The 22,691-nt window shown below is 39.1% G+C and overlaps 1 protein-coding gene across 2 annotated transcripts in view; it reads left to right on the top strand.

Annotated features, from left to right (window-relative positions):
• Positions 1-8,182: 8,182 nt before the first annotated feature.
• The window catches only part of rev3l (REV3 like, DNA directed polymerase zeta catalytic subunit), a 204,124-nt gene continuing 189,615 nt past the window's right edge, over positions 8,183-22,691 (top strand). For both annotated transcript variants that reach the window (XM_067417392.1, XM_067417393.1), the window contains exon 1: positions 8,183-8,696. In XM_067417392.1, the coding sequence (XP_067273493.1) occupies positions 8,558-8,696 (139 nt within the window). In that variant the 5' untranslated portion in view covers positions 8,183-8,557. The remainder of the gene's footprint in view (positions 8,697-22,691) is intronic.

The following is a 22,691-nucleotide window of genomic DNA, read 5'->3' on the forward strand; positions in this document are numbered from 1 at the left end:
CTTAGAAGCCTATCATCTCCGAGACTAGGAAGCGCCCAATGGCAGTGCCAATGCCATGGGCATGCGAGATTTGCATGCGTAACTCCACCTACCCACGTGGGTATATAAGGAAGTAGCTGGCATAATCGCATTATGTTTTAATGCTTCGAAGCCAAGGGTTACATACCTTTCACTCCTATAAGCCTTCTGAGTTAAGTCAGTTCTTCGAGTTGATCAGGATCTTCCAGTCGGTGTTCGGCGCGTTCCAGCGGTCACATACTTCCTGCCTGCTGGTCAGACGATTGGTTTCCAGTTGGTGTGTGGTCCCCTGGGCGCTTCGGCATCGACTGCGAGGTTAATCCTCTCACAAAAGAGCTCACACGTGGCACGTCCTTTTCAGGATGTCTCGCCCGTGTGCTTCTGGGTGTGGCCGGTCTCTACACTCTTCTGATGGGCACTCGCACTGTCTGGCATGCTTGGGCTTCCAGCATGCTCAGGCGGCGCTTGTGGATGAGTCATGTTCCCACTGCGGGAACATGGCCATCTCCGTGTTGCGGTCGAGACTCAATGATCTCCGTGCGGCCGCCGGAGTGAGAGTCCCCTCCGTCACCCCCCGATCTGACGTGTCCGCGGCCTCGGTATCATCCGGTCCATGGGGCGTCTCTTCGGCAGGTGGCCAGGGTGACCTGAGGGTGATGGTGTGGAACACAGCTCCGATGCACATGCCTCGGCCCACACCCCCCTCTGTTGCACTGGTACCCGCGAGCGTTGTTTTCGACCGGTCCGCGTGTTTCGTTAGGCGCTCCAGAGGAGGACGAGATGTCGGTGACCGCATCACAAGGTGGGCTCGAGTACTCCGAGGATGATGATTCGGCTGTGCTGCCGCCTCCGGGCGCGCCAGCATTGTCCGAGTTGGACCCGGAGCTGACAGCCATGCTTGCCCGGGCGGCCGCGCCGCTTGGTCTGGAGTGGAACCCTCCGCCCCGGCCAGAGCGTTCGCGGCTTGATGATTGGTTTTTGGGTGCGCCACGTCAGGACAGCCATCCTGCCATGCCCCCAATTCCTTTCTTCCCGGAAGTGCATGAGGAGGTTGCGCACTCGTGGAGGGCCCCCGTGTCTTCTCGCGAGCGTTTGGCAACCTCTTCCGCCTTCTCCGTGTGGCACCCGTGTCCCGATCTTTGGAACCTCCACGTGTTGCTCCTGGACAGGACGCGGCAGGTTTGAGTACCCTACCACCTACGGTGGTGGCTACCATCACTTCCGCTCGGGCCGAGTCCACGAGACAGGCCTATGCGTTGAAGTGGAACCTCTTCGTCAATTGGTGCTCTTCTCGCCAAGAAGACCCCTGGAAATGCCCGATCGGGTCTGTGCTCTCTTTCCTACAAGAAGGGTTGGATCGAAAGCTGTCTCCATCCACCCTGAAGGTTTATGTGGCTGCTATCGCCGCCTATCATGACCTCTTGGACGGTAAAACGGTAAGTAAGCACGACCTGGTCATCAGGTTCCGGAGGGGTGCGAGGAGACTCCTCTCGTACCCTCTTGGGACCTCTCAGTAGTTCTAAGTGCTCTGCAGAGGGCCCCATTTGAGCGTTTGCGGTCAGTAGATGTTAAGTTCTTGTCTATGAAGACAGCGCTCCTGACCGCATTGGCCTCCATCAAGAGGGTGTAATGAGTGAACTGTAGTGAACTGTAATGAGTAACCTTGTTTTATTATGTTCAACACCCAATGTTATATCCCCGGAATGGCCCGCCAGGCCTGGGCTCGTAAAGCCAAAGGTTGAATTAATATCGGGGGCGGGCTGCTTATTATTAGGGGCCCGGTTGTTTTGTGCTTGTAACACTGTGCGGATAATGTTTATGATTGGTCTGTGGTCGCGTGCATTACATTTATGTGGGGATTGCTTGGGTGCAGGGGTGCATACTGTATAGTGGACACACAGCCTATAGAGAAAAAGCTCTTTTTAAGATTTATTTGGGTCGCCATAAAATCGCCGTTTGTGTGCAGGTGAGCGTGTTTCGTAATGGGCTTGTTGGCTGCGGAGATGAAGTCGACAGTCACCTCATTGCAGGGGACTGGGTGACTGAGAGTGTGTGGCGGGGATCCGGCCGAGGCGGGATCTGACCACCTTCTCTTTCTTCTCATGGCTAGGATGGATTCGGAGGCTCAACGCAACCTTGGGTCGAGGTCCCTGGTGTTTGTACAGTCTGTTGTGCCTCGCAAAGAGCGTGAGCGGTGTCGAGTGTTATACGCTGAGCGGGGCTGTGAGGTTGGCGGGGCCGCATTAGCAGGCTGAGACAATAACATCCAACTGCGGCCCCAAATGGGTGTTATCGTGCTGGTGTTACCGTTTTCGCAGACTGGAATGCCCCTTCTTCTTCTTCGCCTCTTCTGCTGAACTGCTAGCTGTTTTCATTCCGAAGAATCTCAAAGTGCAACAAAGGGGAAAAAAAATAACAAAACAAAAAAATGAATAACTAGTAAAAATTAATACTACAAACAATCAACCAACACAGAAAACAGAGCTGATGGTGGAAGTCTCTGTTAGCTCCGCAGCACACTGTGGTCCACTCCATGTTTTAAATTTCTCCCAGCGGCAGTGTCCTGATGACATCGTCGAGGCATGACAGCTGAAGACCAGAGATGATGGGTCTTCATGACGATTCAAACGATGGGGATCGCCGCAGCACCATGCAGGAGGCAGAACATTTTTCCGGGCACTTCTGTGGACACAGACAACGCCAGCGTCCTCTCCCCCACGTTGCCTAGCAACCAATCCTATTATGTTCAACATTTGCTAGTTAGTTACACGCCACTTTCTAAAGCCATGTGGCGTTTTGTCCGTGCGCATTTTGAGCTATCCGCATGTATGTCTATGCCGTGTGATTCCGCGTGAATCTAGTCTACACCTAAATGATCCATCATCACCACGTGATTCCGTGTGTATGTCTACGCCAAAACGAACCATTATGTGTGTGTGTTCACAATGTAAATGGATTTATAAACGTACTAAATTATGTTTTTTTGAAAATGTAAAAATGCAGAATGTTTCTTGTGATGGGTAGGTTTAGGGATCAGGGTTGGGTGTAGGCAATCGTTATTGTGATTGACATGGCCAAATTAAATGTTTAGAATCGGTTGCAGGGCATTTCCGCTGAACTGGTTTGGGGGGATATGACATCATACCCATTTGCCTTGACAAAACTCAACACGATTGGTCGATGAGACGCTACCAGGAATGCCCAATAGGCATTCTTGTTTCATGACGGGAACGGCCAAGCCGCAGCTGGACCCTTCTCGGCTGAGAGAGCGGCGCTTTAATGCCTCTGAAAATCGCTCGGCGAAGTAGACTACAGCCGGGCCGAACAGACCGTTGGTGGAAATAGGAGCATCCAGGAAGGAGGCTTTTTCCAAGTCCTTCATGTCTGTAAGGTTCAGTCACAGATGGCGCTCCAGAACAGTCAAGTTAGCCATGGTTTTACCGATCGACTGAGCAGTGGATTTGGTCGTGCGCAGGGCTAGGTCAGTGGCGCTGCGCAGGTCCTTCAGTGTCTCTCAGTCAGGGACAGACAGGGAGTGGAGGAGATGGCCTGGAAAACTTGAAAGACGGCCATCTTGGATACACTTTTGGGTAAACTATTCCATGACTGATGTCCCCATCAGTGAGCTTTATAAATATCTTTCATTGTATTCTAAAAGTGAAAAAAAAAGTAAAAAAGTGAATAGTTAACCATTCAGGAGAGATTTTATTATACATTTAATTGCTTTAATTTATCTTTAGTAGACTTAGACAATTTAAAAAATAATAATAATAATAAAATAAAAGAAGAGCCAACAAAGGAAGATTATACTTGTTGTATGGGGTGCATGTGATGAGTCAGCATGGTCATAATTAACTTCAGAAAGAAGAAAATGGTGTTTATATGTAATTGTGGAAAAACTATGAGATGACTATTAAGAAAAGATACATAGAATGATGTTTATTGGATGAGAAAGAAAAACAAGTGGCAGTTGGCCCCACCATTACGAAGAGGACTAGATAGTTTACCAATGGAGCAAATGTGGCAATAAGTGTGGGGAGTAATGCACCTGCAATGAAATCATGAGTTAGAACTGTATAAAAGTGTGAGCTGATAATTAAATGGTCAGATGTAAAGCTGGCATCTCACTTTGTTGTTCATACAATAAAATTCACCTTCCTGAGACCTGGAACCTGGAACGGCTTTTCTTTGACATATTGAAGACAATTGGGACTTATGTGTCAAAATTGGCTACAAATAATCTACATCAGTTAAACAAATCACCTAATATTGGTATTACAGCCTTAAAAACACTTCATTCCCAGTTTTTTGGGCAATGTGTTATGCAGAGTGTGTTACAGAAAAATAAAATGAGCAAACAATTAAACAAGTCTAAAAAGTGATTTAAGTGTGTGCTTTAGGATGCTCAAATATTACCGACAAGACCAGTTCTACCATTCTTTAAAGGTGCAATGTAGGATTTCCCCATACACAATAGGCAAACAACTATTTGCAATGTAAAGATTACAGTGTAGTAAAGGACATCCTTAGCCTTAGCATGCTTAGTGTGGCCGATGCAACATCTAGCAGTTGAAAAATCGTATAGCTATTTTAAAATGGCTGGTATGTAATTTTTAATTATATAATTTTAAAATGTATATCAATCTTTAAAAAAAAGAAAGAAAAAAACCCAGAGTACCTTAAAAATCATAGTTTTTTTAATTATATTGATTAACCTCCTTAAGTTTAACTAATTAGCTCATTATCTACTAAAATAAAGATGAAATAAGCATATGCAGTCAAATTACAGCAAGATAATTTAAAAGGTTGTAGAGAGGCAAGACAAGACTCAAGAATGATTGAAGAATATATATTTGTATGTCATTTTTGAAAACATCAAAAACAGTGAAAAGATAAAATACTCAAAATATTTTTAGATTATGTTATAGACTAGGCTAAACTGCCTCTAATTAAATATAAATCATGTAAAACTACAGTTATTTTTTTATTTTATTTTTTTACAATTTTCTTCATTTGCTGTGTCCCTTGAAGTTCACCCTGTTAGTACACTGTAAAAAAAAAACACAAAAACAGTTTTTTTTTTTTTTGGTTTAACTTAAAAAAGTAAGTAACCTGGTTGCCTTACAATTTTGAGTTTATGGAAATAAAAAAATTGGGTTGATACAATAAAGGAAATTTGTTTAATAAATAGAAACTCAAAATATTATTGTATCTGAACCACATAAAAAATATGATAAATCTATTTGGCATGTTTCACTGCGTCATCAGAAACTACCCAATATGATTACAAAATCTTTCAATAATACTTTAATAAAGGTTGTCGATTCTCAAATTTTTTTTCATTGTATTAACTCAAAATTTTAATTTCAATGAACTCAAAATATTAAGGCAACCAGGTAACTTTTTTCTAAATAATTTTTTACAGTGTACTTTCTAGGGTTCTAAAAAAGACCACAATTCCATTGGGACCATTTTCAGGAAAGGACACCCTTTATTTTTCGTGCTGGAATTCAACTGTACAAACTGAAGTAAGCTTCAGCTCTCACTCCTACCTTTTTTGTAGTTTTTGAAACGTTATCCTGCTTTTCCCACTCTTAAAGTTCCACCCTGTTAAGCTATGTTATGAATGTTTGTCTGGTCAAAAATATGTCAAAACAAATCTGACCCAGCTATAAAAGTTATGTTAATCTGTAGAAGGTTTGATAAATGTTGATCACTTTTCTATAAACCTTACCCAACAGGGTGAAAAGTCTAATAATTAATTGTATTAAATGTATATTGCAAATTCTATATACATATATATGTATATTTAAATATTATATAAAACAATATTATATAGGTGCAGTTCCACACATATTACTAATAGCAAACCATGCAGGATAATGATGGAAAGCTCATCTGTTATGATTTTCCACCCTGTTAGGCAAGTCATTTTTAAATAATAATTTGACAGTAACGTTAAATGTTTTGCATATGTATGTCCTATTTTGGGAGGTAAGGAGCATTAACAGCATATACAGTATATGTTTCTGAATTTAATATATATTTTTTATCATCCTGTTGGCAAAAAATGAGTACAAAAAGCACCTGTCCTTAATAATAAAGATGTTCTATTCATCTATAATTGTTTTGTTTCAAGAATAAAAAAATACTATGGCATAAGGGACATATACTATCCAAGAAAAGCTTGTTATTGTTTAACATTTACATTATTAACATTTTGTGATAACTATGTATATGTCCCTAACAGGGTGGAATACAAGAATTGTCTGAAAAATCAGTGTCTGTGTCTGTGACTGGCCAGTGTCTGAAAAATGAATCGACCCATAATTATTATTTTTTAGTCCCTGAGCTTGACCAATATGTATTCCTGATAGTTAAACATGTCACTTTTGGTAGAAGGCTAAAAACATGACACTTTTCCCCCAAAAGATAATGTAGCCAAATTGTTACTGGATAACAGGAAATGTCTCATGTATCGAAGAGTGTGCACACAGACGACATGTATCCCCACACCTGTCACAATGCAAAGAGTATACCGCAATAGAAAAGACAGAAAACATTTTATTCACAATGTTGACAGAAACATATATACTTATCTATAGTATATACTATAGTAGCCTACTAGAATTTACTTGGCAAAAAAAATAATTAAAAAAAATGACACTTTACCATTAGCAGTCATTTCCACAGTTATGGCGTGGCAATCCCTAAAAGCAACTACAAAAAAAGAGATAACACATGTCAAAAGCCATTGCCGTCTTAGTTACATTATAAATGTACATCCCTTATGAAAGGAAAATATATTTACGAATATATTACTTCAAAATATATTATAATATATTGTAAATACATGTAATAATATATTGATGGTATTATACAATATATTATATATTCCTGTAATATATTGCAAAATATAGGCCTACAAATGATTGCCGCTTTCGTATATTGCAATATATTGGAGAATATAAATATTAAATCCCATATATGTGAATATATTGCCTAATGTATTACATGATATTTTCCAATATACTGCAATATATTTTTGTTTCGTTAGGGATGATATGCAGAATTTGGATATAATAATATTTTTTTTTTTGGAGTCGCTAAATATGCATTTATTAATCACTGCATCATGCCCAGTCTTTTCAGTCTAGCTCACAGGATACATTTTTTATGCAAAAATAATTTAAAATAAGAATGCACACAAAATCAGTACAGGGCTACAGGCTATAAGAACATTGCCAAAGTATAAATTGCTGAACATGTCAAAAAGTATGCCTCATTTAGACAGGCTAACAACACATATTGTAGTGCAACCAGGCAGTCAGCGCAGTTATGAAAAATATTTTAAACTTAACTATGGAAAAAAAGAGGAAAAAAGTTCTCCCACTAATAAATAAGGGAAACCTTGCACACGCTTACATCAACATGCTTTTGTCATCTTTTTAAGTTTAATGAATGTGATAGCTAGATTTATTATGGTCATTAAAAAAATCAACAAGGATTTATTAAATCATGGCCGAGATCAAAAACATTGTAGTAATTAATAAACATAGCACACAAGTTCTTAATTCGTGTGAATTCATTATTCATTCACAGCAGCTCTCCCTTTGGCTATGTAAACTTTGTTTCTTTTAAACGTTATAAAATAAAACTTAATTGAATTTCGGTACTCACAGTCTGGTGTCCATCATCCATCTTAAATTAGTGTTTTGGTAGGTGGCGCTGTCACAAAAAACTAGGATCCTAGAACCGCGGTCTTAAAACGCTGCATTTACACTTCTGACCAGCAGGCGTCACCAGCATTTCGAAAAGCTTTGTTTCTCACATTACCACTTTTAGTATCATTAAATCCTTCTTTATAAATTCGCCTAGCAGACAACCGTCCGCATCCTACACGTTTATTGTCGAGGCACTTGCCATTGTACTATTTTCTAAAACGCCAGGCCGTAGTTTAGAGTGTGTGGGGGGAAATCGCTATATCAGGCTTTTAATTAATTTTAATTCCATACTTCCGCATAGCACGAGCCCATCAGCGCGCTTATATCCCTGTAAGCCAACCAGAACGCGCATTGCCTTTGGTTCGGACCAATAACAGCAGGGACAGCGTGGAGCTTCCTTTCTTAGCAGAAGTGAAGTGAACTGGCTGACCCAGCTGCTGGTTGCAAGGAATGCTGCAGCGCACTATGTGTGGATATGGGTTGGATGGAAATAATTAGGGTTGCCCAACAGTGTCGTGGTCGTATTACAGAGGCGGGGGAGTGAACATTAGATTTTCTTTTAAACTGAAAAAACGTACATGTTGCATTTGAAGAGTTGGGGTAGGAATTAAGGTTGCTATATTTGGGATCGTATGCAGCATTGGATTATCGAATGTTTGCGCTCCATATTTCTACATATCATGCCCTGCTCAAAGATGCCAGGTTCACGCTGCTTATTGCAAAATCATCGGTGAACCTAAGGAGCAGCTAGGCTCGACTGCTGGTTTTATTTGTGTTTGTTAGCAGCACCTCATGCTCGCTTTTGTGGGGTAACCATGTTTTCATTGAGGATCGTCACAGCGGATTATTACATGAGCAGCCCGATCAGAGAGCTGGACGTCTGTTACTCTGAGTTCAGAGAGAGTGATGTCAAGAAAGTGCCCGTGGTTCGGATCTTTGGGGCAACACCAGCAGGTATGGATGCTTCCATTTGTGTGTTCATGTTGCGAAAACCTCATAGTCTAAATATTGCTGACGCTATCTCGTTTGCGTATATATATATATATCTCGTTTGCGTATATATAAAAAAACACGTCAAGAAACTGCACAAATATATATATATATATATTTGTGCAGTTTCTTGACGTGTTTTTTTCTTGAAGGGGACATTTTTTGGGGAAGGCACATATTTCTTGGTGTTTTGGTGGAGGTTTTTTTCGCCATGCGCCATGTTGTCAACACGGTCTGACCGCCGCCATGTGGACGTGTTTACGCCAACCATCTGTTGGCTATACCCATGTTATATTGCCACACAAACCAAAACCATGTCCAATTAAATCGGTGATGTTTGGTTTCATAATCACGTGACACTTACTGTGCTGTGTTTTAAGTTTGCATGGAGAGAGACGGTGTCATTGTTCTAGGGTGATATTAGTGAACTACAACATGTACATTTGTTTCAATACCGATACTTTAAACGTTAAATGTTATATATGTCTCCATAGAATCTTAATGGACGATTCTTATTTTTTGTGTGTGATGGAATTCTATAAAATATTTCTATAAAATATATATTTTTTAAAACGAATGTGCCCTCCTAAATACTTTCTAACCCTCTTGCAACTGCTTTTCCTGTCCCTCAAATGATATCGCAGCTATTCAATCAATTCCCAATGGACACAACCAAGTCCTGCGACCATGTCTTCCGTGCATTATTTTTTTATTATTCAGTATTAACAATACAATACAACAAAACCTGTTTATGCCAGGGTTGATACACAAAATACACTAAAAAAGGTATACAAGACAAACAATAACCTCAAAATAAAATAGAAAAATAAAAATAAAACGAGACCAAATTACATAAAAGGATGCAAATTAAACATTAAACATATTTAGAGAGTACAAGATCGGTCTTAATAGCCTTTCTATTTTTGAGTCCACATGAAGCCAGCGCTTTCCTAATCCGATCTTTTTTTTCCTCGTTTCAAGAAATGTCTGCGTCCACACGAGATTAAGAAAACGGTGTAGTTTGCATGCCAGGCCAGTGTGTGGCGCTGTAATTCTGCCACAGCAATACACTAAAAACGGAGAAGAGTTGTGGCTAGAAGATAACAAGGGGGTAATCTAGCGCTCTGAAAGCGTTCCACTCCTAGGGGCTGCCATTGCTAACCAAACCATCACCTGCTGTTAGCATCCCATTGACTCCCATTCATTTTTGAGTCACTTTGACAGTGAATAACATTACATCTGAGACGTTTAAAGACTCCATTTGTCCATTGTTTATTTCTAAAGAAACACGACAATGTATAAAAGGCTCCATTACCTTGTATCTTACACTATCGCCCCGCAGAAGCTGTTTTTGTAAAAATAGGCTAACGATTGCGTCATAACCAACGCGACCCTGTCGCACAGTTGAGAAATTACCGTATAGACCTGAGGAGACGCTCGCAGGCAATCTTTTACTGTCTATGAGACAGTCGGGGGGACGTGGAGACATAAAGTCTGATAAAGTCAAGAGGGAAGAATGGGGAGAAGCCCAAAAGCAACGGGAGAAAATATTTAAACAACGTGATTCAGCTTTCACTTTCCACATCTACTAGAAGACTCACAGCTGTTAGACAGGAGGCTCACGTCACATCTACGTCGGCAAGCTCAGTCTGAGCCTGCGCAGTTCGCTCAGCCATCAGGAAGTGAGTGCCCCTAGGTTGACTTCATTCTTTCGCCGTTGACGTCAATGGGATCGCTCGGTCCATTTCTTTTACTGTCTATGGAAGATAAGTGGTCGGAGGTGAGGCAAAATCTCACAATAAAATAACAATAAATACATTTGCTACTTAACAGATGTGTTTTGTTAATGCCTACACCTAGCCCAACCCTAAAAATACCCTTACAGTAAAGCAGATACGTTAATTAAATGACGTGATATTGATGTGCGCATGCCCAGTGCCCGTAGTTGTATCCCTCAACTCTTTCACTGTGCCGGACGTAGTGTGATGACATCACCGTTTCAGAAAATATACGGATTCGCTGTACACACGAAGACGGAAGATGATCGTTTTCAGATTTACCCACTTTGGGACCCGGTTTCGAAAAATATCGGATTCATGCTTCTAAAACGCCGGATCCGTGTGGACGAAACGCTGATACGGTACAAAATTTATACGTATACAGCTAAACGTGTCTCCGTGTGGACGGGGCCTTACAGTGGTGTGATATTGTTTTAGCTCTGCTATAAGGTGTTCAAAATTTGGTTTGGACTCTGCCCATTTCTTCTTATGAATATGGAATTTCCCTAAGACTAAAAACTATTGGACAAAAAAAGAAAAATCCTCATCTGTTCCTCCATCTTCAAGGGTAAATAAACACATCTTTTCCCATTAATGTTAAAGTTTGTCCAGTTTTACGTCTTACATATTTTTCAACACCTCTCCAAAATATTTTACTATATATACAATCATAAAACAGATGACAAATTGTTTCATCATAATTACCACAAAAGGTACATGAATGTTCAATGTCAATTTGAACGTTGGTGTGCTGCTTGTTTATATATATATCCTAACTTTATAAATCTGCTGTTTTTCTTACCTGATCACCTGCTCCTCCTTTCCCTCTGCTGACTTTTCTACCCTGCTGGTATATTTACCTCAAATCTGTTATAAAAACATGTTAAGAGATTATATACCTTTATAATCATATGAAATTTGTGTATAATCACTCGAGATTCTAACATAGTAGAGATTATAAAAAGAAAGAAATTAAGTATTGAAACCGCCAGTAGGGGGCAGCGATTCACTGTTTAAATGAATGAGCCACTTAAATCGTTCATTCATCCAATTCGATCAAAAGTCAGATTAATTTAGGAAGAAAACAAACACCGATGTGAATACTTTTGTCAGTGATAATTACAGACACTATTAAAAAATTACCTAGCAAAACACAGCTGTTGTAACTGATGGACTTGAATATTGGGGGGGGGGGGGTTACCTCCCCTCATCCCCCCATAAACTACGCCCCTGGGTGTCAATGTCACCAAGAAAAATGTCTTACTCGTCATATAAGGTAACTGACCTTCTGTGTTCATGAGTTGTTCAGCTAAAAGAATGTTATGTACCCATCTTTCATAATATATAGATTTATTTTTATATTGAATATTCCTGTTGTTCCAAATAAAACAGTTTGTGGGAGAAAAATTGTGTTTGTATACCAATTTCCAGGCTAACAGGGCATGTTTGTGAAAGTTGGCCAACTTCACAGGTAACTTCTCAATTTTAAAATCGCATTTCAACAACAAATTTAATCCTCCCAGTGAATCAAAAATCTGTTTGGGAAAGGTGTTCCAAATGCTCTCTGCTTCCTTAATTAAATTACTTAACCATCTCTCCAAAAAGGAATTACTTAAGATTTCAAAAGTCAACACTTCAAGACCACCATCTTTCCTTAAGTTACATAAAATATCTTTACGTAAATAATGGGATCTATTCCTCCAAATGAAATTAAATAGGATCTTATCAAGTTTTTTATATACACTAGCTGGCATTCACATGGATAAAGATGGATAGACGGCACGTGATATCCCTTCTGCCTTAGACAATAAAACTCTGCCATTCAGTGACAAGTCCCTCATCAACCATTTATTAAATCTTTTCCTCATTTTCTCCATTATGGGGTCAAAATTTAGATTACAATGCCTCTTTTCATTTTTATCAATGATAACCCCCAAGTATGTTATTGTATTTTTAACAGGAATACCACTTATGACTGATAAGTCACATTCCTTTAGTGACAACAAGGCAGATTTGTTTAGATTCATTCTTAAACCCGAGACTTCTGAGAATTTTGTGATAGAATCAATTGCTTTGATAACCTTGTGCTTATTATGGAGTAATAATGCCGTGTCATCTGCTAACTGTGAAATTTTAAATTCTGTACCTAATGTCAATATGCCTTGGAACTGGGCATTTTTAATATGTCTGGCCATGATTTGTGTAGCAAGAAGAAAAAGAAAAGTGCTAAGGGGACATCCTTGTCGTATTCCACGACCTACCTCAAATCTAGGAGTTGTGCCATGAGCAAGTTTAACTGAGCTGTTACATCCTCTGTATAGAATTTGAATAGCCTTAAAAAACCAAAGCATTTGACCGTTTTTAACATAAATTGATGACTAACGGTGTCAAATGCATTATAAAAATTGACAAATAGGACAGAACTATCATCTAATATTATGTATTCATTATAATCAATCATATCCAAAATCAAACGTATATTATAACTAGGGGTGTGCACGAATATTCGAATAGTCGAATATTCGATCTGTAATTAACATTCGAAAACTAAAAATACTATTCGAATTTTATTTTGTTAATTGGCTGGCAGTAAATGCAGTTGTAGCAGATATCAAGTGGTACCCTCAGAACAGAAGGACAGCCAAACATGGATGAGATGAAGGATGTACATTTATTTCCTTTAAATAAAAACTAGGTTGGAGCAAAATTAGAAAACACACACACTGGAAGGCCTACTGTCTCACTCCGCACTTCCCCGTCTGCATTCACAGTCAGACTGAGCGCGAACGCATAAAGGGGACGCGATAACGCATCCTAAGGTGCGCCACTAATTAAGGCCCCACCTACAACAATTGGTAGGAACTCCCGACTGGAACCAATGAAAATTTAACATAAATAACAATGAAAGGGTAACATTAAGTTGTGATGAAGTTAAAACATTTACAAAAATATTTCTTTCAACACAAATAAGGTAAGGTAAAATAAAATAATAAAAGTAGGATGACATAAAATAAAAAGTCACAAGCAACTGGCTACACAGTCCATCCATGAGAAATCCCTCTAAATCTCGCAGTTATATCTCAATCCACTGGGTGGCGTTGTGGAGCAGGTTAATAAGTTAAGTGCATTTGATCACAATGTCGTCGTCTGCCTCGCAATGTTTGGAATTAACGTTACTTCGATGAAAATTGAAAATGCTGTTACAAAATGGAGTTACTTTTGATGAAATCAATTACTGAAACTGAGTTATAATAATATCACCACCACAAACGAGAATCACATGAAATCCAAACACCAGTGGAATGAGCGATCACTGCGTTCAGGAGTGCAGGTAGCTCATCTGTAGCTACCCCGAGTAAGAGTGAGATAACTTATGATAGCAAAATGATCTCGAGACAAATGCTTCCTTTAAAGTTCTTTGAGGGTTTATGAACAAAAAACACAAAGTTCTTCACTCAAACTTCACTTAACCGTTATCTTTGTCTCCGCAACGCCTGTCAGTGGCGCATTTTCTCACCCGAGAATAATATCATAATCCAATAATATTATAGTTTATCTCTACATGAAAATGTGAAACAATACAAAGTAAACACATCAGCCATATCAAACACACACACACACACAGGTCGGTAGGCTATAGCCTATTGACGTGTGTGTGTGTGTGTGTGTGTGTGTGTGTGTGTGTGTGTGTGTGTGTGTGTGTGTGTACACGTCAAGCTAACTGACGCGCTCTGCGCTCGTGCTCCTTGAGCTTATAATGCTTTTGTTCTTTAGGCATTTTTTTACACACTGTTTAATGTTTTAAAAACCTTAAGATATAACGTAAGCGTGTTGTGTACATTGCCTAATCATAAGCTTGTTCAGAAATGGTGACGACATGTTTAGAGAAAAAAAGAAAGAAACATCTCTCTCATTTTCTCTAAATACCTAATTTAAATAAACGAATATTCGATTTTTATGAGCCCAAATATTCGAATACAATATTTTGGGAAAATGCCCATCCCTAATTATAACCTATATTCCTGCCTGGTTTGGGTATCAGTTTAATAAGTCCTTTTTGCATAGTTGGTGGGAGTTTCCCTTTCTTAATGGCTTCTATATAAACTTTAACTAAAAAAGAAGATAACAATTGGTCAAAAACCTTATAAAATTCACTTATTAGCATCATTCCCTGGCGATTTATTTTCTTTTATATAGGCAATACATTTTTGCACTTCTGATAGACAAATCTCTCTGTCACAAACCAATTTAAAGCCATTGTCAATGACATCAATATAATTTTGTTTGCTTTTTTGGAAGAGATCCATATTTTTTGCATTTTCGACATCAGTAGAGTACAATCTTTGATAGAAATCAGCAACGTATTTTGATATCTGGATCTTATCATCACAGACAACATAATTGATTTTCAGTTTACTTAGGGATGATACTTCAAATTTTCTTTTTTCTAGATTAAATAAATATTTTGTGCATTTTTCCCCTTTTTCAAGCCATTTCCTCCTAGATCTGACAAAAGCCCCTTTAGCTTTGTCTTCATACATCTTGTCCAATTTAAGTTGTAAAGAAGTTAGTTCTGTAAATTCACATCCAGCTTAATTACCTTTCTCTGATAACATTATTATTTTAGTGATAACTCTGGATTCTCCCTTGTATTTGGCTATTTTCTTCCCTAGTTTAATACTAACTTATGAACTTCAGATTTCATCAGCTCCCAGCAGCTTCCAAAGTTGTTATCAAGAATAGCTTTTCTCCAATATTTTCCAATTATCACGGCGGCATTATCCTTAAATTGTTTATTTTGTAATAGCATTTGGTTTAGTTTCCAATAATCTCTATTTGGTTTGTAACTAATTATTATTAAATCTATCTTTATATAAATGGCTTGGTGATCTGTGAGAACAGTAGGTTCTATATGAACTGAAACCATCTTGTCATCGATATCCGAAAAAATCAACCAGAAATCTTCACGGGACTTCTGTGACCTATCTTTACTTTAAGTATATATGATTTTGTTGGGATTTGTGTTTCCAGATATCAACAAGCACTGGCGTAGGAACCGGGGGGGACGGGGGGGACGTGTCCCCCTCAACATTGGAAAATGCTGCATGTGTCCCACCCAAAAATTAGCCTATACGCAGGGACAAAAACTGTAACATTTGGAACTTTTATTTTGAAAGCGCAACAAAGAAGATATTCGGTTTTGCCAGTCAAACCCAGAGTGATTTCATGCTTGAATAATCATTCGCAAATCACCAGCTTCATAACGCACGCGCGTTGCTACGGTTACGCGCCTGGCCCGAAGTTAACTTCCAGTGTTTGTTTATCGGTCTGGCTGTAGATAGTATGGAGCACTACTCACTAGAAAAACACATTTTTGACATACTATTCTTGGATAACATGATATATTAACAATCAAGCAGAGAGCACATGACACCAGCGCAAAAAAAAAAGTGTGCGACTGACCAAGCCTTGAATGCTTCATAAATATCCAGTCTGACTGCATATGACATTGGCGTCTACTGTAATAGCTGTATGTCTAATGTGATTTACTTGTTATTTATTTGCTTGTAATCAGAAATAATCTACTGTGGAGGTAACTTATTGTGGCTGCGTTTACACTTGGCATTATGCAATCACCGTGATGCGATCAAGCAGATCACTTTATATTTGTTCACGTCAAGTGGAAGCCATCTGGAGTAACTGATCGGATTTGTGTTTACCGCAAAAATTAATGGCAGTGCATAGAGCACGGGATTTTTGTGATGCATTAGCATTCATATAGCCTACAATCAATCTCAAATAGGGTACTTAATCTACAAGTTTAAGTTTCCCAACTTTAATCTTATATGAAACAAAGAAACGTGTTATTCCAAATTTCCAATGCATTGTATAATTGAAAGGCGAGTACGCAAGCATTTGGCTATACTGTACAGAAAACGGCATTACAAAGTCAAAGGGTTAGTTCACACAAAAATTTGAATTCGGTCATTATTACTCACCCTCATGTCGTTCCAAACCCGTAAGACCCTCGGTCATCTTCGGACACAATTTTAAGATTACAGGTTTGGATCGACATGATTTCACTCGGCTGTCGCGCTCTACCGTCACGCTTAGGATAGGCTACTGACCACCTTTTTCAGCATGTGAGCGGAGCACAGTTGCGTGACGCTCCGCTAGATATTCCGCTCTATGCCAGTAAGCTCCACAATTCACTATAAAATGTGAATTATTTGATTTAAATCTAGCGATTTTAAGCTTTCTTTAGACGTGTGTTTCATGTTTATGTCATGTATTCACCGAGTTTCAGATTCTCACAGATAGAAAGCGCACCTTTTTTATTTATTTTACTAAAGCACAAAGTTTTGTTGTTATGTGAGTATACACAAATAAAAGTAGACAATTAATAGTTTATAATTATGTCTCACATTTATCGGTATGGCCAAAAATTACGGAGTATTGCGAGTTATAGGCTATCCCCCGTCATAACTCGTGATGGGGAAAAAAACATCAGAACTCGCCGGTGCGTTCTTCAGCCAGAGGGTTAAAGAAACCGTAGCCTATTTAGTTTCATATTTATGTTTAAATAATAGCCCATAATGTAATTTATTATTATTATTATTATTATTATTATTATTATTATTATTAATTATTTTAATTAGGGATGCATCAAATATTTGGCCGAAAATGGACCATGTGCATTCTCGGTGCATTCTTGGCCGAAAGACTTTCATCACCGAAACAGTACGTCCGAAATGTGATGACGCAAACAGAAACCGCGACCTGTGTGCTGGTCTAAAGATGTGGTTCATCTCACATATGATGACGCATCTATGGGTTGTAACTTGAAAATAATACTTTGTTTATGTTTCTCGTGATGGATACACGCACAGGCTCCTCAGTGATACACTAACACCAGCGATTATAAAAGAAAAACGTGGGCAAAACGGTCTCTCTTTATAAACTTTGTTCAATGTATGTGAGTGCTGCCTTAGGTTCGAATATGGACAGTCATTTTCACCATCATCCACCCGTGTGTAGTGCCAGAAGACGCGAATGAGAACATCTGTCTCTGTGCACTCATCCGAAAGCGCGCAGTCTCACAGCGCGCAAATATACAGTTCTCTTTCAAGTCTTACGTTTGAACGGACAAACTCACAAAAAAGTAGCCTATGTCAACATGTCGATCTTGATGAGTCTCTAGTAATATTGTTATCTACTTTTTTGGCCTTCAGAACATCTTAAATTGCACATATGTAGATCCTAGAAATCTAAATTTTCTCGGGGGAGCATGCCCCCGAACCCCCCATAAATAACTCACATTTGGAACCTTCGTGATTATAAAACAGTGTCTTTTTTACGATTAAGGGATGTAGGCCCTACATTACGGTGACACAGAATAAGCCATTAATATTTGATTTGTAAATAATAATAAACAACCGATATCCTGATATAGAAATGAAACCTAAACCTAAAGTGTTACATGCTAGGTTAGGGGGGGCCTAATAGCCTGCACTGGGGCCCATCATTAGTTACGCCACTGAATGGGAGATTATTTATAATAACAACAACATTTTTAAAGGATATTTCTACTGTTGTATTTTTGGGGGGTTACAAATCAAATATTTCCCCTTTAAAGTGCTACTTTCCTTTCTGCCTGCAATTACAGGAGGGGTTTGTACACTTTTATGTTTCCCAACTTCAATATTTGTGTAATAATAAACAGATGATTTAAACAGATAAACTGATGATTTTGTTTATTTATTTGCTGTTTGTGCTTCTATACATTTTGTACCACGTCACTATAGGCTACTGTTACTATTATGTTGGTGGGATGGACGTTGATTCATAGCGGCGAAAATGTCCCCCCCAATGTCAAAGTCGCTCCTACGCCCCTGTCAACAAGACTCATCCTTTGACATACATTCACTAAACTCCTCTGAAGAACTATTTTTTGGAGGCCATCTATCCAGATTGCCATCCATAACTGTATTAAAATCACCAGAAATAATTCTGCTTTGCATGGAGTGTCTTGTGACCACAAAACAAGAAAACACCACCAATTTGTCTGATCACTTAAAACGGCACCACAAAGATCTTTACGACGAATACAAAGCAGGGCTCGACATTAACGCTTGTCCAGGACGTGTGTGTTTTGAAGGGACAAGTGAAAGAGAATTTTACTTGACTGACGGACAAGAGCCTGATTAAAACAAAAAATAACTAGCGAATCACCAAAATGTAAGACTGTTTGTGCATTTATTTAGTGTAAGTGGCGATCGATTGTGGATAATTTCGTAACGGCTTTTTCATGCCGTTTCATGCATACTGAGCTTTTTGCACTGTTAAAGACTTGGATTCCCATCCTAACCATAGACAAAGTTTCAAAAAATAATGTTGGACGTTTGATGGAGTATTTCTGTGTTAAAAATACTCCCGGTTTCTCACAAGTTTCGGAGAGTTTTTTCCGAGTATGGGTCGGTTTGACGTTAATAGATCGGAAGGTCCTTGTATGGGCCGTACGGGCTCTTCTCCCGGTAGGGTGCGAGCGCGCGCGTGACTAGAGTGAGAGAGGAAATGCCTGCCCCATAAACACTCTTTCAAGGTGCAGATCCAGTCATCCGTGAACACTTCTGACGTGCCCTATGGTCACGCCGCGCTCCACTTTATTCCTATGAGTGACGTCGAGCGACTTCAATGCTTCAGCACAGCATTCCGGGAAGGCAACGGTGCATTTGAACCGATTTGAACGCAGAAATGACGGGAAGCTTCATAACATCACGCTTCAGTCGTGTCGCAAAAGTGGATCTCTATGGTCACTGCTGTCAGGACTTCACGAAATCATTTTTGACGGAGCGGTCCCAACGATAAAGGTTCACGGTCATGCTGTGGAACCAGGCGGTGAGTAAAACTAATTCAAATGTCTATGTTGTTGGCTATCGTCGGGTAAGTAAATCTCAGTAAACAATACGATCGTGTATAACGTTAGTTAATTTATCAATGGAGCATGCGATCTATGGTTTCCCCCCCTTAGCTACGCCCCTGTATGTGGATATTTAAAAAAAAAATTGTATATTCAGTTTAACAGAATTGAGTTTAAGAAGTTAAAGGGGGGGGGGGGGGGGTGAAACATCCTTCATATCTCCGAAAAGTCTTTAGTTTTATTATATTTATAAAAGAAATATAGGCTGTACCGAGTCTTTCCGGGGAAAAAACGAGCGCCTGGAGGCGTATCATGTGGGCGGAGCTAAAGAATGATGAATGCGCACAAAGCGGTGACGTCCTCAAGCGTGGAGAAACCCATGGCTATCGATCACATTCAGCTAATACAGATATGATGCAGAATCAAATTCGGAGGCTGAAATAAATTGAACAGGAGAAACAGCAACCACAGGACGTCCGTCTATGTGGTATGTACTGTATTCAGTCAACATTTGTGTGTGTTTACTCGCAGTTTATGAGGACATGATTCGGTTTATGGACTATTGTATGCAACTAAACCTTAGCAGTAGCAAGCAAAACGGTTTTGCACGTCAGACTAGTGTAACGTTATACATAGAACAACAATGGAGTAACCGATCGTGTCGTTTACTGTTGTTTACTCACGTGACGATTTGAAGCAGTTTTACTCACCACCTGCTTCCAAAGCAGGACCGAACCTTTATCGCTGGGACCGCTCCGTCAAAAACACATTTCTATGGTATGATTTGGTGAAGTCCTGTGACAGCAGTGACCGTGGAAAACCACTTTGCGACGCGACTGAAGCGATGTTGTGAAGCTTCCCGTCATTTCTGCGTTCAAATCGGTTCAAATGCAGCGCTGCCTTCCCGGAATGCTGTGCTGAAGTGTTGAAGTCGCTTGATGTCACTCATAGGAATAAAGTGGAGCGCGGCGTGGACTATAACGACATAAGTGTTCACGGACGACTGGATCTGCACCTGAGTGAGTGTTTATGGGCCTTCCGGGAGAAGAGCCCGTACGGCCCATACAAGGACCTTCCACTCTATCGACGTCAAGCCGACCCATAATCGGAAAAACATCTCCGAAACTTGTGAGAAACCGGAAGGAGTATTTTTGACACAGAAATACTCCATCAAACATCCAACATTAGTTTTTGAAACTTTGTCTATGTTTAGGATCCAAGTCTTTAACAGTGTAAAAAGCTCAGTATGCATGAAACAGCATTTCACCCCCCCCCCCCCCCCTTAAACTGTAACTGAAATGTGCAAAATGTACACATTTTGATGCTGAAGCAGTGTTTCCCACAGATTCGAAAGCAATGTGCGGTGGTGGGGTGTTATTAACGTTTTGAAATTTCACATAATAAAAAAACTAGTATTTGACCATGTATTCAAATGTAAAACCTACAAATAAGTAAGCAGTTAGGATCTCCAATATTTTTTTTTTTATTGAACATTTATTTAATTGAAAACTAGTTAAGGTGCTGGGTCACATTTGACTATGATAGTAAGGAATATCTCGGGGCTTAATACAAGAAAAGCATAACATTACAATGTTGCATCTCCATCACTCCATTTTAAAATGACACTGTTAATGCTGTTGATGTAATAATCTGCACACTATGCACTAGGGATGGCGAAAACGAAACATTTTCTTGACCGACCACCGAGCCTCATTAGCTGGTTGAAACTGGTTAACCGATTAGTTTAAAATATGCTGCACTATTTAAAATGACAGCAGCGCCAGCAATTTCGCAACTGTCGCATCTCTCTGATCTCTCTGCTGCTCTGCCTCCCACTCTCTCTCACACGCACACTGTCCCGGCGCCGCCGCTTCCCTTCAACTCGCGTCACTTCTTTTAAAAATCTCCTACAGCACGTAACATGAGTCCCACAAACGTGGCACCGAGGATCTGTTTGTAATTGGAGGACAAATGGCTCCTTAGTTTCGAAATGGTTTGAAGGTGATCGCATTGAAAATAAAGGCATTTGTCTAGCATTAGAAGCTCATTTAAAACATTGCTCATTTGAAACATTGAAACAGAAGCTCATTTGGCTCATTTAAGAAAAAGACAGCTCCGAAGAGACGCTGCTTTAATTTGTGGTAGTGCTAACAATAATAAAAAAAAAAAGATGATGATCAACACCTTAGGTGCACTGATAAAAACAACTTGTAAGATTTACTTGATAAAATCTTTGTAACAATTTGCACTCAGTTTTTCTAAGTAAAATTTACTGCTGCGATATCAAGTACAACTTACTTGCCAATATCAAGTAAAATGTACTTAACTATAAATGTAACATTTGCAAAGACATTAAGTAAATGTTACTTAATTATATTTAACTTAGCATGTTGTATTTATTAAAGGTAATCAAGTAAATTTTATAAATCTGTATTATTTACTCTTATGAAGTAATTAAGTAGATTTTATAATGTTTGTCCATTTGACATTTTGAATTACTTAGTTGAATTAATTTATATTACTCACTATTATTATGTAAATGTTGCTATTTTAAACCAAATAAATGTAATAATTTTCTCTGCATCAAATACATTTATCACAAATCACACATAAATACAATAAAGTTGAACAGTTTATTATGTCAAAATTTACAATTAACCATTAAATCAGTAATGTTCACATCAACTGATTAAGTAGTTAAGGTACATTCATTATAATTTACAATAACTGTAGAATTAACCATGTATGGTTCAACTAAACATCAGCAGCCAACAGTGGCATAACTAACATTAAAGGGTTAGTTCAGCCAAATATGAAATGTATCACATTTGAGTCCAAAAATAACAAAAACTACGACTTTATTCAGCATTGTCTTCTCTTCCGTGTTTGTGTTCAATCCTCAAATAAAGATTCAAACGGTGAAGAGAAGCCAATGCTGAATAAAGTCGTAGTTTTTGTCATTTTTGGACCCAAATGTATTTTCCCACTGATGTCTCATATGGACAACTTTGATGATGTTTTTATTCCCTTTCTGGACATGGACAGTATAGTGTGCATACACTTGCATACGCTCTCGGACTAAATATTAAATATCTTAAACTGTGTGTGAAGATGAACGGAGGTCTTACGGGTGTGGAGAGACATTAGGGAGAGGAGTTAATGACAGACATTTCATTTTAGACTGAACTGAACTAACTTAACCCTTTAATGACGAGCACATGCATAGTCCAGCTGAAACAGAATGGTCACTTTTCCTTAATG

The sequence above is a fragment of the Pseudorasbora parva genome, chromosome 15, assembly GCF_024679245.1.
Source record: "Pseudorasbora parva isolate DD20220531a chromosome 15, ASM2467924v1, whole genome shotgun sequence".
Lineage (NCBI taxonomy): Eukaryota > Metazoa > Chordata > Actinopteri > Cypriniformes > Gobionidae > Pseudorasbora > Pseudorasbora parva.